At 47.7% G+C, this 13,916-nt stretch overlaps 1 protein-coding gene and 1 non-coding gene across 3 annotated transcripts in view; one reads left to right on the top strand and one right to left on the bottom strand.

The window, feature by feature from the left end:
- Positions 1–13,916, top strand: part of LOC135915844 (uncharacterized) — a 38,686-nt gene that overhangs the window by 3,702 nt on the left and 21,068 nt on the right. For both annotated transcript variants that reach the window (XM_065449034.1, XM_065449035.1), the window contains exons 4-6: positions 6,652–6,959; positions 8,588–9,026; positions 13,611–13,878. In XM_065449034.1, coding sequence (XP_065305106.1) covers positions 6,652–6,959; positions 8,588–9,026; positions 13,611–13,878 — 1,015 coding nt within the window. The remainder of the gene's footprint in view (positions 1–6,651; positions 6,960–8,587; positions 9,027–13,610; positions 13,879–13,916) is intronic.
- LOC135915855 (small nucleolar RNA U3) lies at positions 2,167–2,378 on the bottom strand. The gene has a single exon (XR_010568768.1). It is a non-coding gene; the product is annotated as a small nucleolar RNA U3 (small nucleolar RNA).

Below are 13,916 nucleotides of genomic sequence, written 5' to 3' on the forward strand. Positions count from 1 at the left end.
TATATCGGCAAAGTGAACAACTGTATTCTAAAACTAATGGGAAATCTAGGGAATTGATTTAAGGGAAAACTGGCGTCAGAGGTTGGTAGCAGCTTCACGTGATCACGTTTCGTATTTGTCACTGCGTACACCTATACTTGCAATTCTACAGTACCTGCACCGTGAGGCCACCAGTGTGATAGAAGCCGTCGCTGGTGGGTACATGCTCGAATGTGAAGAAGTATTGCTTGAACGGAAACAATGTCATCACATGCACGACATCAGCATAGCAGCTGATAACGTAAACGTGGCACGTATGCATATGCCTAAGTTAATGTGATGTCACACAGCGTCAGCACATTTAGCAATAAGACGAGCAGGTATCTACTACATCAAAGACGTTTCGCGTCCAACGAAAAACATGGCGAGTGGGGTCCGCACAACTCTTGACCTATTAAGCGAGAATGGCATTAAGCGAGAAAGTGAGCAGCTAAATTCCCATTGGCTGCGACGCCACGTCACGTGCTTAGCTGCTGCGCACACCTGCCGGCCTTGGTCGCGCAGGAGGTCGGTGGCATGCGGCACTGGCACCGCAGCCTGCTGCTGTTTGCTGGCTCGGGCAACAAGTACCGCTGTGGTACATTACTCGCAGCGCAAAACTGGAAGGACAGCCCAGCGGCGTTCAGTTGGACATAAATGCTTTCGCATTCACAACTCGTAAGAAGTGCTTAGGTGTCCTCGGATGTTTTTGGAGTCACAACAGCTACATTTGTATGAAACCGATAAAGTCGGGCCGAAAAACGGTCGTTGGGTTCTTGTTAACACAAGCCTGGCCGAATTCATGTAACTGGCCTGGCCGAGCCAAGCTTGTTCGGTCAATACACTTGGCGAGATGCACGTAACGTAGGCAGGACGCGTCGAGTAAATGCCATGGAGGCTTTATAATGGCCGAGGCAAACATGAATGCAGAAACTCCACTGGAGCTATGTTAAGCACACCCCCGAATTTCATGTTGGTCCGCCTTCAAATTTCAATTTTGCGCACCCCCAAACTTCAGATGGTCCACCTCCAGGTTTGAAGTTGTCACACGCCCAAAATTCAAGATGGCCCACCCCCAAATATAAGTTGGCCTACCCGCGAATTTCAGGCTGGCTCACCCCAAAAACTTCAATTTGACTCTACTATATATACGCTGACATGCTTTCTATAAGGAGCCCTAACTATCTTCGTTTATATTGTTCTTTACGCTTCTGAAGCTACCAGTCATCTACATCTATACTAGTATAATGATATTAAAACTACATTAGGATAGAACCTAAAGAAACAGCAGCTGGAAAACCAAGGCGCACGGACAGCGCCGCGTTGTATTACTCCGCTAGTCTTTCAACGGTGGTGTCCCTTCAACGATCCTATCAAAGGTGGAAGCGATCAGGTGTGCAGCAGACATGGACAGTGTATGGAGACTGAGCATTTCACTCTTCGAAAGTCCTCGGTACAGTTAATTTCACTGCTGAGTCCGTTTTAATCAAGAAATTTCAATGCCAACTGAACTTGACAGTAAATAGTTGCAGCGAAACAAGCGTTTTATTTCAGTTCAATCAAGAATTCGGCTTTCACCGTTCCACTATAACAGACGACTGAAAACGTATAAAATTATGCGCTTAATTATTATTTTTGTGCTTTCCGCCTTTTTAGGTAACACGAAAAGTTTGAAGTACGAACTATTTGGAGCCTCGCGGAGGAAGAGTGACTGGCGGTTTTCAGGGCGTAGGCGGGGCTTCGCAACACTTTAGTGTGATTCATCATTTCGATATTTTGACACTCGGCCACTCAGACTGAGTCTCCCCCTCCCACCAGCCACAAGGGCCGCAGGGAACGTTTATAAATCGCAGGAACCCGGGTCGAAACCCAGGTACCCGTGTGATTTATCATTTATGTAATTTCACACTCGGCCACACATACCGAGTCTCCTCTCTCCACAAGGGCCGAGGACACCGTCATCAATGGCAGGTACCTGGGTCGGAACCCATGTGATTCATCATTTTGGTATTTTGACACTCGGCCACTCAGACCGAGTCTCCGCCCTCCCATTAGCCGCAAGGGCCGAGGGAACGTTCATCAATGGCAGGAGATCAGGTCGGACCCCAGCTACCAGTGAGAAGCATCATTTTGGTATTTTGACAATCGGCCACTCAGACCGAGTCTCCGCCCTCCCATCAGCCGCAAGGGCCGAGGGAACATTCATCAATGGCAGGAACCCGGGCCGAAACCCAGGAGCCCGTACCGGCTTCACGCTCAGGCGGAGACCCTCAACTCATCATCGTGGTCGAGTGTGTTCCGAGATCGCGGATGCGTCTCGGCGATCGTACTATAGAAATGATCCTATGAAGCACGATCTTGCTGAAACGGCGTTTAACGACAGCAAGTGCCTAAAATTGTGCAGGCAAGTTGCACAAGTTAGAAGGGTTCTTATTTCTAAAAAAAACGTGCTTTTATGTAAACTCTCCGCTGTTTGAGTTAAACAGTTTAGTAGAACGTCATAAGGAACACATGTTTATAATTCAAAAACAACGCTGCGAAGTGTTATTTTACATATTAAGTGAACAATGAAGCGTATCTTTCACATGCCGCCACTAGTTTTGTTCGATGGTGGTCCAGGTCGTGACCACGGTAGTGAGGTCGTCGTGACCGCAGCTGTATGGCTGCAATCCGGACACCATAGGGACACGTAGCTGTGGCTTCTTTATTTATTTATTTATTTGCTTTTTTACGTTAAAAACTGGCGAAATCACATAGCCCATCTTCGTGTTAGTGCCGCCATCTTTAAAACCCCTCAATCTCCCAAAGTAGCGCCATTCACTTCCCTCCTCCTCCGCTCGGCGCGGCCTCGACGGTGGCGCCGCTGGCGGTGGGCCTGCCGTAGCAGACGACGGCTAACACGCTACGGGAGGAAATCCGCGGAAAAGTTCGTTCGAGTCCTGCGGAGCAGTTTTTTCAATCTAGATCTTGCTTTGTCAGTCGGTAACTGGCCTTAAGAATGTCGTGTCGGATTTGCGGAAGAAATAGAGAAAAGCACCATTATTCAAGGCGTATTTAAGGCGTAAAGCGCGCGCACGTTGAAAGTTCGTGTTGCTGAAACACGACACAAGCACGCGGTGTGCTCAGACACGCGAGTAATTACCAGAGTTTCAGGCTTTGGCAGCGCGAAAGTATGTGCACGTGGTTTCGTAGGTTAATTTACGTACCTGCAGGATGCTTTTGTTCGGCCGGCGCGTGAGAGATTCCGACTGTCTGCGGTCAGCAATGCCTGGCAGCAGGGCCGTTTCTGTTCCGCGCCTTTTACAGATGTACGTAGCTCATGCACAGGTTGTGGTGGCCATGAGCAACGTTTTCACACATAGCCGGTATAGATAATTTTAACAACGTACCAGCATATGAAATCGTTATTTATTTATTACAGTGCAAATGGTTAGAATTTGATAGAAAAGAAAGAAGGAACTTGATGGGACAACTGGAAAGAGGTTCAGAAAATAATTATCCCCCTCCTTCATTGGCACCAGCAACACTTTTGTTGAAGTGCTAATTTTATCTATGTGTACTACGTGCGTCTGTATTCTTTTGCCTTGTAAGTTTTCACAAGGAAGCAGTGTTGCGTTAACTGGAACAGTCAAGGCACACAAGACAGAAGAAAAGTTGATTCTTGGGTTTTACATCCCAACACCACGATCTCATAAGGCACGCCATAATGGGGGCTCTGGATTAATTTTTTTTGCAGCTGAGGTTCTTTAACGCACCCCCAATGCACTGGACACGGGCCCGTTTTGACACGGGCGTCAAAAGAAGAGGTTGGAGGAGCCGTGTCACTTCACAAAGCCGCGCGTTCTTTGCCACTTGCTCGAAGTCAGCCCGCCCGATCTTGTGAATCCACACTTTTCTTCGTTTTGCGTTGCGCCCGGCGGATGGTAAAACAAAAAGATTTTTGCCGTCACTGGGTCTGTTGTGGCAACCGTAGGCGCAGCAGCACGGCATCGCAATTAAGCACTCGGCCCTAACACATTGTATAAAACTACCGCGCTCCTTCAAACCGCCTGCCGTACTTCGTCGCGCAGGCCCAAGAACGGGGGTCGCAGGCCCAAGATTGGGGGTCGAGCGCGCTGGAAAGAAAAGATATACAAAAGCGCGGCGCCTGCTCTGCGCCGGAAAGAAAAAAATATACAAAAGCGCGGGGCCCGCTTTCACGTGACACAGATTGGCCAATGGGGGAGCGGATGAGGCTGGGGCGACAGGAGGAGTGGAGGAGGAAGCGCCTGGGTGAGCGGGGTGGCGGAAAGATCTAAGAATGGCGCTACTTTTGGAAAATTGAGGGGCTTTAGCCATCGTGGACCAGGGGCGCCACCTGTCGCCAGGCCGGGAAAAGGCACTGTGCTGGTACGTGCTGCTGGATGCAGCTGCACTTGGCTACGCGAGAAGAGCCAACTGTTCGCTGCGCCGCAATACTGGTTCTGTTGCACGTTCCTTTCGTAAATATTTTTCTTTGTGTACCCGCGCATTTGATGGTTGTGTTGTGAAAATTAACAAATACGCTCTGTATCGCTCCGTCTGGCGAGATCGGTCAGGCAAATGTTCTCGTTTAGCGGGGCTCATCTACAAATGCTGTGGGAAAGGTCATTCTAATCTGAGACTGCACGTGGGCACGGTGGCCGAGTGGCCGAGGCGTTGCGCTGCTAAACACGAGGTCGCAAGTTCGAATCCCGGCCGCGGCGGCCACATTTCGATGGGGGGCGAAATGCGAAAACGCCCGTTTACTGCGCGTTGGGTGAACGTTATGCAACCCGAGGTGGTGAAAATTAATCACTATATGGCGTACCTCATAATCAGATCGTGTTTTGGGGACGTAAAAACCCAGAATTAGATTACTTTTTTTACTGCACGTGGTAAGGAGGGGGCGGAGAATGCAGTATAGGCCGCGGGGTGTCCGGGCGACTTGAAGGGTGTGGCCGATGATGTGTGATGGGCGCGCTGGTGGGGTGACAAAGCTTGAATGGTCACGGGCGCTGTAAATGAACTCGTGGAGCAGTACTATAGAGATGTGACGTGCGAGCGTGCATAGGGCTTATCCTGCCCTTAAGGACGACACGCTGGTACGGTACGAAAAAGGCGAATGAATAAACCGGGCCGCACGATTCCGTACTGCTTGAAGGGCATTAATGCGCCGCATTATATGGCCAGTAGATCGAAAAACTTACGGTGAAACCTGGAAACCACTTCAGCGACAAACGACCGATTGTCCGCGTTAATAACAGGCGTGCCGGCGCAAGACATTTTACCAAACCGTCCTGTTTTGCCGTTCCCCATACGTACAAAGGAGGCGTTAAACACACAGGCCAGAAATGCCTAACTTTAGTAAAATGGAGTCAGCAAGTTGCGTGGGACGCCCTGGTAAACACAGGACAAGCGAGGATGGAAGGTGACTGACTAAAGGGGATCGAAAACGAGAGAATATGCTACTCGTGCAATAATTACGCACGCACGCGCAGCCGTCACCCCCTGCACTGCCTATGACGACCTTAACACGTTCGTTATGCCGCACCGGGCATTGCGCAAACGAGTTAAGCAGAGCCACCCTAAACGAAAACTGTCGAAGATAGGCGTAGGATTATATGCGGCATAGTACGGAATCTGTATAAAACTGGATCATTAGGTGCATTAGGTGTTCGCATGTGTCGTTGACGAGATCGACCTGCAGCGATGTACGTTTACTTCACAATGCGGCTATAGTTATACCTTGCCACCCGCCGTGGTTGCTCAGTGGCTATGGTGTTGGGCTGCTGAGCACGAGGTCGCGGGATCGAATCCCGGCCACGGCGGCCGCATTTCGATGGGGGCGAAATGCGAAAACACCCGTGTGCTTAGATTTAGGTGCACGTTAAAGAACCCCAGGTGGTCAAAATTTCCGGAGTCCTCCACTACGGCGTGCCTCATAATCAGAAAGTGGTTTTGGCACGTAAAACCCCAAATATTATTATTATACCTTGCAACAGGTCTGACTCCTCCTATAGTAAACCTTAATGTATTACCACGTGTGCTTCAGAGTTTTGCCTTCGGAAGTAAGAGGAGCATAACATGCCACCGAATTTATTGTTTTTTGTCCCCATACGTGCCTTTTAAATCCAACCATGGTATTAAAACACACACTCAAAAGAAAAAAAGAAGGAGAAGAAAAAAATGGCCAGGCTTAGCTTGGTTAAGCCAAGAATGCGTTGCATATTGCGCGAGTTGGGGCCCAGCTTTTCCTCCGGCTGTCCTGACGTCACGTCACGTGGTTGCGCTAAAGGTCAATGGTGGCTGCCCGGCCGCGCGCCCAAGGGCTAAACTGAGTGATTGCAATATGCAACGCATAAAAATAGAAGCAACTTAATAACAAACATAGCAAGCTTAAAAGAGAATAGACCCTCATATGAGACGCGCAGCAATGAACAATGGCTCATACCCTCAATGGTGGCTGCCCGGCCGCGCCCGAGGGCTGAACTGAGTGATTGCAATATGCAACGCATAAAAGAGAAGCGTTCGCTAACATACCGGTCGGTGTTAAGAGCCGACTATAAAAGCTATCATGTCCCTAAGCAATCTTCGAGCCTGAGGACGATATTGGCTCCACCGATTTCATCGCAGGCCGAGGAACACGTGCGAACCTTCAACTATCGCGTCATGTCGTCCTTGCTAGGCGTTGCTCGCGACGTCGAAGCCGCCCACAAGGATCCGCTCGCCCCGTCGGACCAGATGGCGCTCTTCTACTCCAGCTGCTTCTCGATGGCCGTCACTTACGGCAACGCGGGGGGCAACGCCGGCGACGTCCTGACAGCCCTGGGCACCAGCGTCGATACGTGGCTCGGCTCCCGAACCCTGGGCTCCTTCCTAGAGCTCGTGGTTTCGGCGAGTCTCAGGACTGGCCTGCCTTCGGTCATCGCCGTGTGGTTCAAGTATACGCGCCTTTTCTTTACCCAGCAAGCATATAACTCCCATATGTTAGAACCTTCCTTTACTGAACACCTTGACTGTATGAAGACCACGATGGTGATTTATTGGTACCACCTTTTGAAACGGGGTGGCGACAAATAGTCACCCAGCACGCTTGAGGTAATCAGGCATGCTATACATACATACATACACACATACATACATACATACAGTAACGTGGAAAGTTGGGCTAGTTGGTGAGTGATCATAGTACCTTGCTGGTGAAGCAGCGCACAAACACGGACACAGTGAAGACAAGCAGGAATAGACGACACTCGCAGCGAGTGTCGTCTATTTCTGCTTGTCTTCACTGTGTCCGTGTTTGTGCGCTGCTTCACCAGCAAGGTACTATGATACATACATACATACATACATACATACATACATACATACATACATACATACATACATACATACATACATACGTATACATACATACATACATACATACATACATACACACATACATACATACATGCATACATACGTATACATACATACATACATACATACATGCATGCATGCATGCATGCATACATACATACATACATACATACATCCATACATACATACATACATACATACATACATACATACATACATACATACATACATAAATACATACATACATACATACATACATACATAATCTTTTTTCTCTTCCTGTGAAACTTTACCTACTTTTTATCGCTACCTATGTGCCTGCAATGGATGCGGTCGTATCAATAATTTCCCTGCTTTTTTCCCACCAATGTTCTAAACGTCTCTTGCGTATCTCGACTGCTGACCGGTTGATGCTTTCGTCCACTTTAAATCCAAGCTTTCTGGAAGGTGTACGTTACCTACGCGTCCCACTGGGTAAAACCCTTCCCACTCCATTAGGTTGTGCTGAGAGGTCTGTGGAATTTCGCCGCAGCATGCACACGCCTCATCCTGTTGCGAATATTTGCTGGGGTACGTTTTCGTCCTTAGGCAACCAGCTCGAGCCTCAAATAACAAGGCACTGCCCTTTGCGTTATCGTACAGGCTTACCCCCCATATATTTTTTTCTTGCCGTGTTTGTAAATCTCCATGGTCTTTTTTGTTTCCATCCTTTGCATCCAATTTGTCCTCTCTGTTTCTCTTACTTTTTAATGACTCCGGGTTGTCCATTTACACTTGCAATTATGCTGTACATGTTTGTCAAATTTATTGACCTCTTCCTCCATTCTGTGTACGCCCAATTATTTTGATCCACGTTCCTGAGTCTTTCTCCAAAACTATTTTTTTTTAATTTTTACATCACGCAAGGCAAGTGATATGCCTTAGGGAGCACGGTCCAAGAACACATACTGCGCAGAGTGCTAACCTCAGCCTGATGCGACTCATGGACCATTGCGAAATATCGGGATGAAACACGTTTGTCAGCTGCACAGAATTGACCGTGGTCATGTAATTAGATGTGCTGACGCTGATGTTTTTTCAGATTTGTGTAGGTGTCTGTCTTTCTCCATGCCGAATATTTATTGTAAGATATGCTACAATTCCTAGATATACCATCGGACCAGAAATGGTTAAAGAACTCTTGCGGTGCTCAACATCCCGTTTGCAGGGACGATACGTACAACGTTGACGTCGGCAAGACGTTGGCCTCCACGCTTGGCGAGTACCGTCCGGTCGACACTAATTACGTCGACGCCTTAGTCCGGGACTTAAACGGCACTCGTGGCTCGGTGTCAACCAACTGGTCAGCCGCCATCTTGGAACTCGACTCGAAACTGGAGGAGATTCGTCGCGGCGCCGGAAAGAAGGCGTGGTTCGTGTTCGGGAGTCCCGACCAAATTCGCGCGCTCGCGGCCTACGGCGTCAACTGGACGCACGCGGTGGAGCGAGGATTGCCCGAGTGGCTGCGAAACAAGACAACCACCGTGGGCGGCCACGCCCAATTCCAAGTGCGGGAGGCCCGCGTCATCGTACGGCTTGTGGATAGGCTACGGCCGGAGCCGCTCGAGCTTGTCGGCCTCTATGCCCTCGTCGTTCTGCTTTCACAGGTACGGGGGCGATCTCTACGAGATGCGCCATGGTTACTCTCTCTGAACACTGTAAGATTCTTGATTGTAGTTTCTTTTTCAGCGCTAATAAGACTGGAGACAAGACACACAGGACACACACGTCTTCTTGTGTCCAGTCTTATTCGCGCATCATCATCATCATCATCATCATCATCATCATCATCATCATAATCATCCTCATACCATTTTATGTCCACTGCAGAGCATAAAACTGCAGGACATAAAACTTAGATCAAGATGTCCTACAAGCTCACATTGCTACAATCCTGCCGCATTTGTACAGTAAGAAATTCTTGTCGACTCCGAAGCCACGTTTATATAAATGTCACAGAAGAGTATGGTATTTGAAAGTTGATACGCTACGATACGCAGTGCTAATTGCCATGTTGTCGCACTAACCTACGCGTTGAGTGATTTTTATGTGCTCCGAATGAGCGATATCTGGTACCCCAATCCTGGTTCCGTCGCTGACATCACTGACCCTGTCGCTTTCAAAAATAATGTCACGGATATAAAGTGATTACCACGCTCCGCCGTAATGTCATCATGGCCCTGAGAATATGAATATAAGTAATTAAAAGCCTATCGCATCACTTGCAAACGAGGTAATTCTCTAGGAATATCTTTCAAATCAAATGCTCCAAGCAAGGGGTTAGTTTCAGTAAATATAAGACGGGCATTGCGCATTTCAACATCGCATGTAATGGCTCATCCATGTAAATGGTGACGTGTCGGTGCCATGTGACGCGGTTAAGTTGATACGACCCACTTCTGCTGTAATTATGTAAGCGCCCACTCTGAATGGCTCACAGGGCGGCTACGAGTTCTCATGATGGGCCCAAAACGCCAACATGGCCGAATCGGACAAGATGGCGTAATTTGACGGTGCTGGGAATAGCACTCGAGGTCTCTCTTCCATTGTATGCACTTCCTGCACCATCGTACAGGTGGTTCCTTTGAATTTGAATGGTGCAGCGAGCCCCACCATCACCACGTTCTTCGATGTAGCTTCGAGTGGGAGCTACTTCTGCGCGAGTTCGCGGTTTTCCCGAACTCGCTATACTTTCCAAAAGCAGGCTCGTGCAAGCTCTTGGAATATAGGCGCGACGACGTGACGTAGCCCAAGTTGATTAATGGCACGTTGGAGAAATGTATCTCTCGCTTTGGTTACATCACGGTATTTTATCGAGGCCCAGGTATGCTCCTTCTTGTAGTAATTATTCATACAGTTTATTTCCTAAATCCAGGAATTAGAACATTCTTAAAATTTCACAAAAGTTCGGTCCGAACAGCCAGCCTATTAGCCCCGAGAATTAGGAGTGGCGCCCTCTCGCGAGTGACGTCACGGCCAGGACGCCGCTCGCTCCGGCTCGCTCGGCTGCCGCGCGCGCTCGTTCCCTTCGTGTATGCTTGCGGTATGGGTGGCTCGAGCCGTACGTATTGAAGGATACGTCGGCTACTTTCAGCTGCCATACCTTAACCACAGTTTCTTCTTCAAAAGCGTGTGAGTCGAGAAACTTTGCGGCTTGGATATCGCAAGCTAAGTAGCGTTAAAGGGGTCTGCTAGGTTTTGCAATGCATATATGCGCCGTGTCTATCGGTAAATGTTGACTAAAAAAAGAATATCTGCAAATTCAACGCGCGAAGTTGTGTATGATGCTTCGCTAAACATTTAACATTGCTTTAGTATTTAGCTATGAGAGGCATTGCATTTTACGTGGAAGAAAAATTTGGTAATTGGCGTCAACATGTTATCTGATTTTAGAAAGACACTGCCCAGCGAAGCTCTCATCATGATTCCTATTACTCTGGTGTGTTGTTCTATTCAAATATGGCCTTTCATTAATGCGTAAAAAAATAGTTAGGCGCGCATTTCTTATGAAAAAGTTTGCTGCTACTTTCATTCCCCTCTGAAACAGGCCTCCAAAAAAACGAATTGCTCATGGCTGCTAACACGACGACGGGGCGTCATGCAGAGTATTTACATAGTTAATTCACAAACACCATAGTAGCAATCACCTGAGAGAAAAGTTTCGTTGTTAAGATCGAGAGCCACTCAATTGAAAGTGATGAAATGTTTCATAGTGGCCCTCAGTAGCCTTTATCGACAATATGGCACACCCCTGATCACGTAACGGTAGCAATCGACTGTCCGTATGGCGAGGCACGCTATGTTCGCGAAACTCATCAGTTCACTACAACTTCGAACTAAAACCATAAAGCATGTTTTTTACAGCGCCAACTGGAATGGCTAAAGTATTCTCGAGCTACTACACCGCAGCTTAGATTTCCTGTATACAAAAGGAAAATTCAAGCACCTTCTGTCTCACCATGTCTCGATCCAGCGTTATTCAATTATACAAACGGATAACTATTCGCTTCGTCGGTACATAAAAGAGAACCTTGCAGGCAAATTAAGTTTGCTCCAATCCAATCGCAAACATTCATAAAGAAAGCACCACAAGCCTTGCATATACTTTCACTTGATTTCTGACCCTCCACCGGGGGAATTTCGATATCTTCAATATGTCCCATACTACTAATCATTGACGCTTCGACTTCTTTCTGGCTGCAGCTATGCGGTCCAGCAGGCATACTTCACTAAAAAAATTGGGCCGAGCAGCCTGTGTCAGTTCGCCAAACAGATTCGTCATGTATATTCCTCAAGCAGCAAGCACCAGTAAATTTCTCAAGTGAGTTTGATTTGGTTTATTAATTTCCATTTACACACACACATGTACAGAGGAGTGGTAAGTGGAGGTGGATGAGGGAAAAAAGTCGCACAGACGAGGCTTGAGGTAACCTCACCCCCTTAGGTACAATATGGCTGCATGGGGTAACACATCAAGCGCCATATAAATTACATTTATATAGTGACCATAAAACATTGCAGTTATACAATATATAAAAGAACAGTGAAATATTTCAACAATAACAATGCAAAACACACTGCGGCATTGAAATAAATAAATGATATACACTTGGTAATATAGACAAAAAAAGAGGAACATAACTTACATTATTAATCATTAACAAACGCGCCCTAAAGAGGTGAGTTGAACGTGTAACACGGAAAAGGAAATATATATTGGTACATTCCTATTTGTACTCTGTAAGTAGCTGTAAGCCTTCATTAACTTTACTTCAAATTTCCGCCGCTTAAAAAAAAATAAACACGTGAAGAACCGCCTAATGTTGACAGGCAGGTAAAGAAGCAAGTGAGGCGTGTAGAATCTAAGCTTCAGTATTAGTTAAGTCCCCGTGCTACTGCCGAGCGTTTCTGTGAGGAAATGCAAAAATTCGACATTATACCATTAACTACTCGTCGTGAGCAAACCTATTTTAGCGGAATAAAATCAACGTAACTGCTGTAGAAGTCATATATAGCCAGCTTTGTGACATACTTGTTGCACCGCGGCAGGTATGGTATCATAACTGGATTCCTGTAGGCTATGCTTTTGCGATTGTCTATCCGCGCATGAAAAACCCGCAATAGGCTGGTCTGCGTCGCTTCGGCGGCACTGTAGCGTTGCCGTCGAGAGCTGCATTGTTGTCTAAGAAATTAGCTCTTTGAATAAATGTTCGCAAAGGAAGACGTCGTAAAAATATATTTGAGACGACCACCATAAGTATACAAGCAGAGAGAACGAGGGCGAACAAACGAAAACACCGCAGAAAGCGCCCGGACAACGCCCGAACTGTAGCAGACGACAGGCGCGAGTCCGTGCCCTGACGTCACGCGAGCGGCGCTCGCAGCGCCGCTCGTGTTCGTTCTCGGGGCTAATAGATGGCAGATTCAGGCTTACAGATGGTCCCCGCCGAATGATTCCCGCTTGCGAAATCCGACCTCTCTTTCTACGTGCTTGTCCAGCGTAATTCATCGTTAGTGAGAAACGCTGTGCCTAAACTCATGTGGATTCCTACAGAAGCTACTAGAGGTAATTCTGGCGTTAGCATGTACGGCAAGCTGCAAATACGTGGCAGTTCGCAGGGAATGAGAATCATGGGTAGTACACGGTTTAGCTTAGTTTCGTGCCCCTGGATTCAAATGGCTTGTTGAATGTGTATATTGATCTGTTTCAGTGAAATGTTGCTGTTTAAATGCAACATATCGCACTGATGCAGGTACTGATTACCTTGCTGCTTTTAGAAATGTACGATTACTTGGAAATTTACAAAGAGCGTAATAAATACCTTCACAAAAGCGTTTGAAGCCACAGACACGGAGATTATACAAATCCACGGACTATATAGATTGCCCGGCTGCTCTGCAATCGTGTTCATATCCCCCCCTCCCTTACCTTTCGATCTCCACCTGGCTCTACATGCTTGGCGCTGAAGGTGAAAAACAGCGTCGACGGGCCGCCCAAGCAGTCGATATGCTCGGCTTGTAACATTGGGCTGCAAAGTCTTATACTACTACTACAACAGCTATCCATAATTCCGATTGTAGCTCAGAAATAATAGGGCCCGTGTTTTCTCTAGTGATTTTAGTAGCAAACACCACGCCTGCATCGAAAGACCGTCACTAGGTGTCGCGACAAATCGTCATCTACATCGCAGATAATGAAGTACAAGGTTTCCATGCAACGAACAGTGGCGGCGTTCAGCTCGCCCGACCGGATGCTGTGGTGCCTGGAGCAGACGGCCACCTACTTCAGCGCCATCTACGCAAACTGGGTCGCCGCTAAGTTCCAGGATAAGGAGGACGCGCAGACACTGAAGGAGATGTTCGACCACGTCGTGGCCACCCTGAGCCGCGACAACAGGGTCAACGCAGGCGTCGTGGTCCGCACGCACCGTCTCCAGAGGGCGCGGCTGGTGCTTCTGGGTAATTGTCGTTGAACTGTGCATAGGATATAGAACGCT

This window comes from Dermacentor albipictus, chromosome 10 (assembly GCF_038994185.2).
Source record: "Dermacentor albipictus isolate Rhodes 1998 colony chromosome 10, USDA_Dalb.pri_finalv2, whole genome shotgun sequence".
NCBI classification, from domain to species: domain Eukaryota; kingdom Metazoa; phylum Arthropoda; class Arachnida; order Ixodida; family Ixodidae; genus Dermacentor; species Dermacentor albipictus.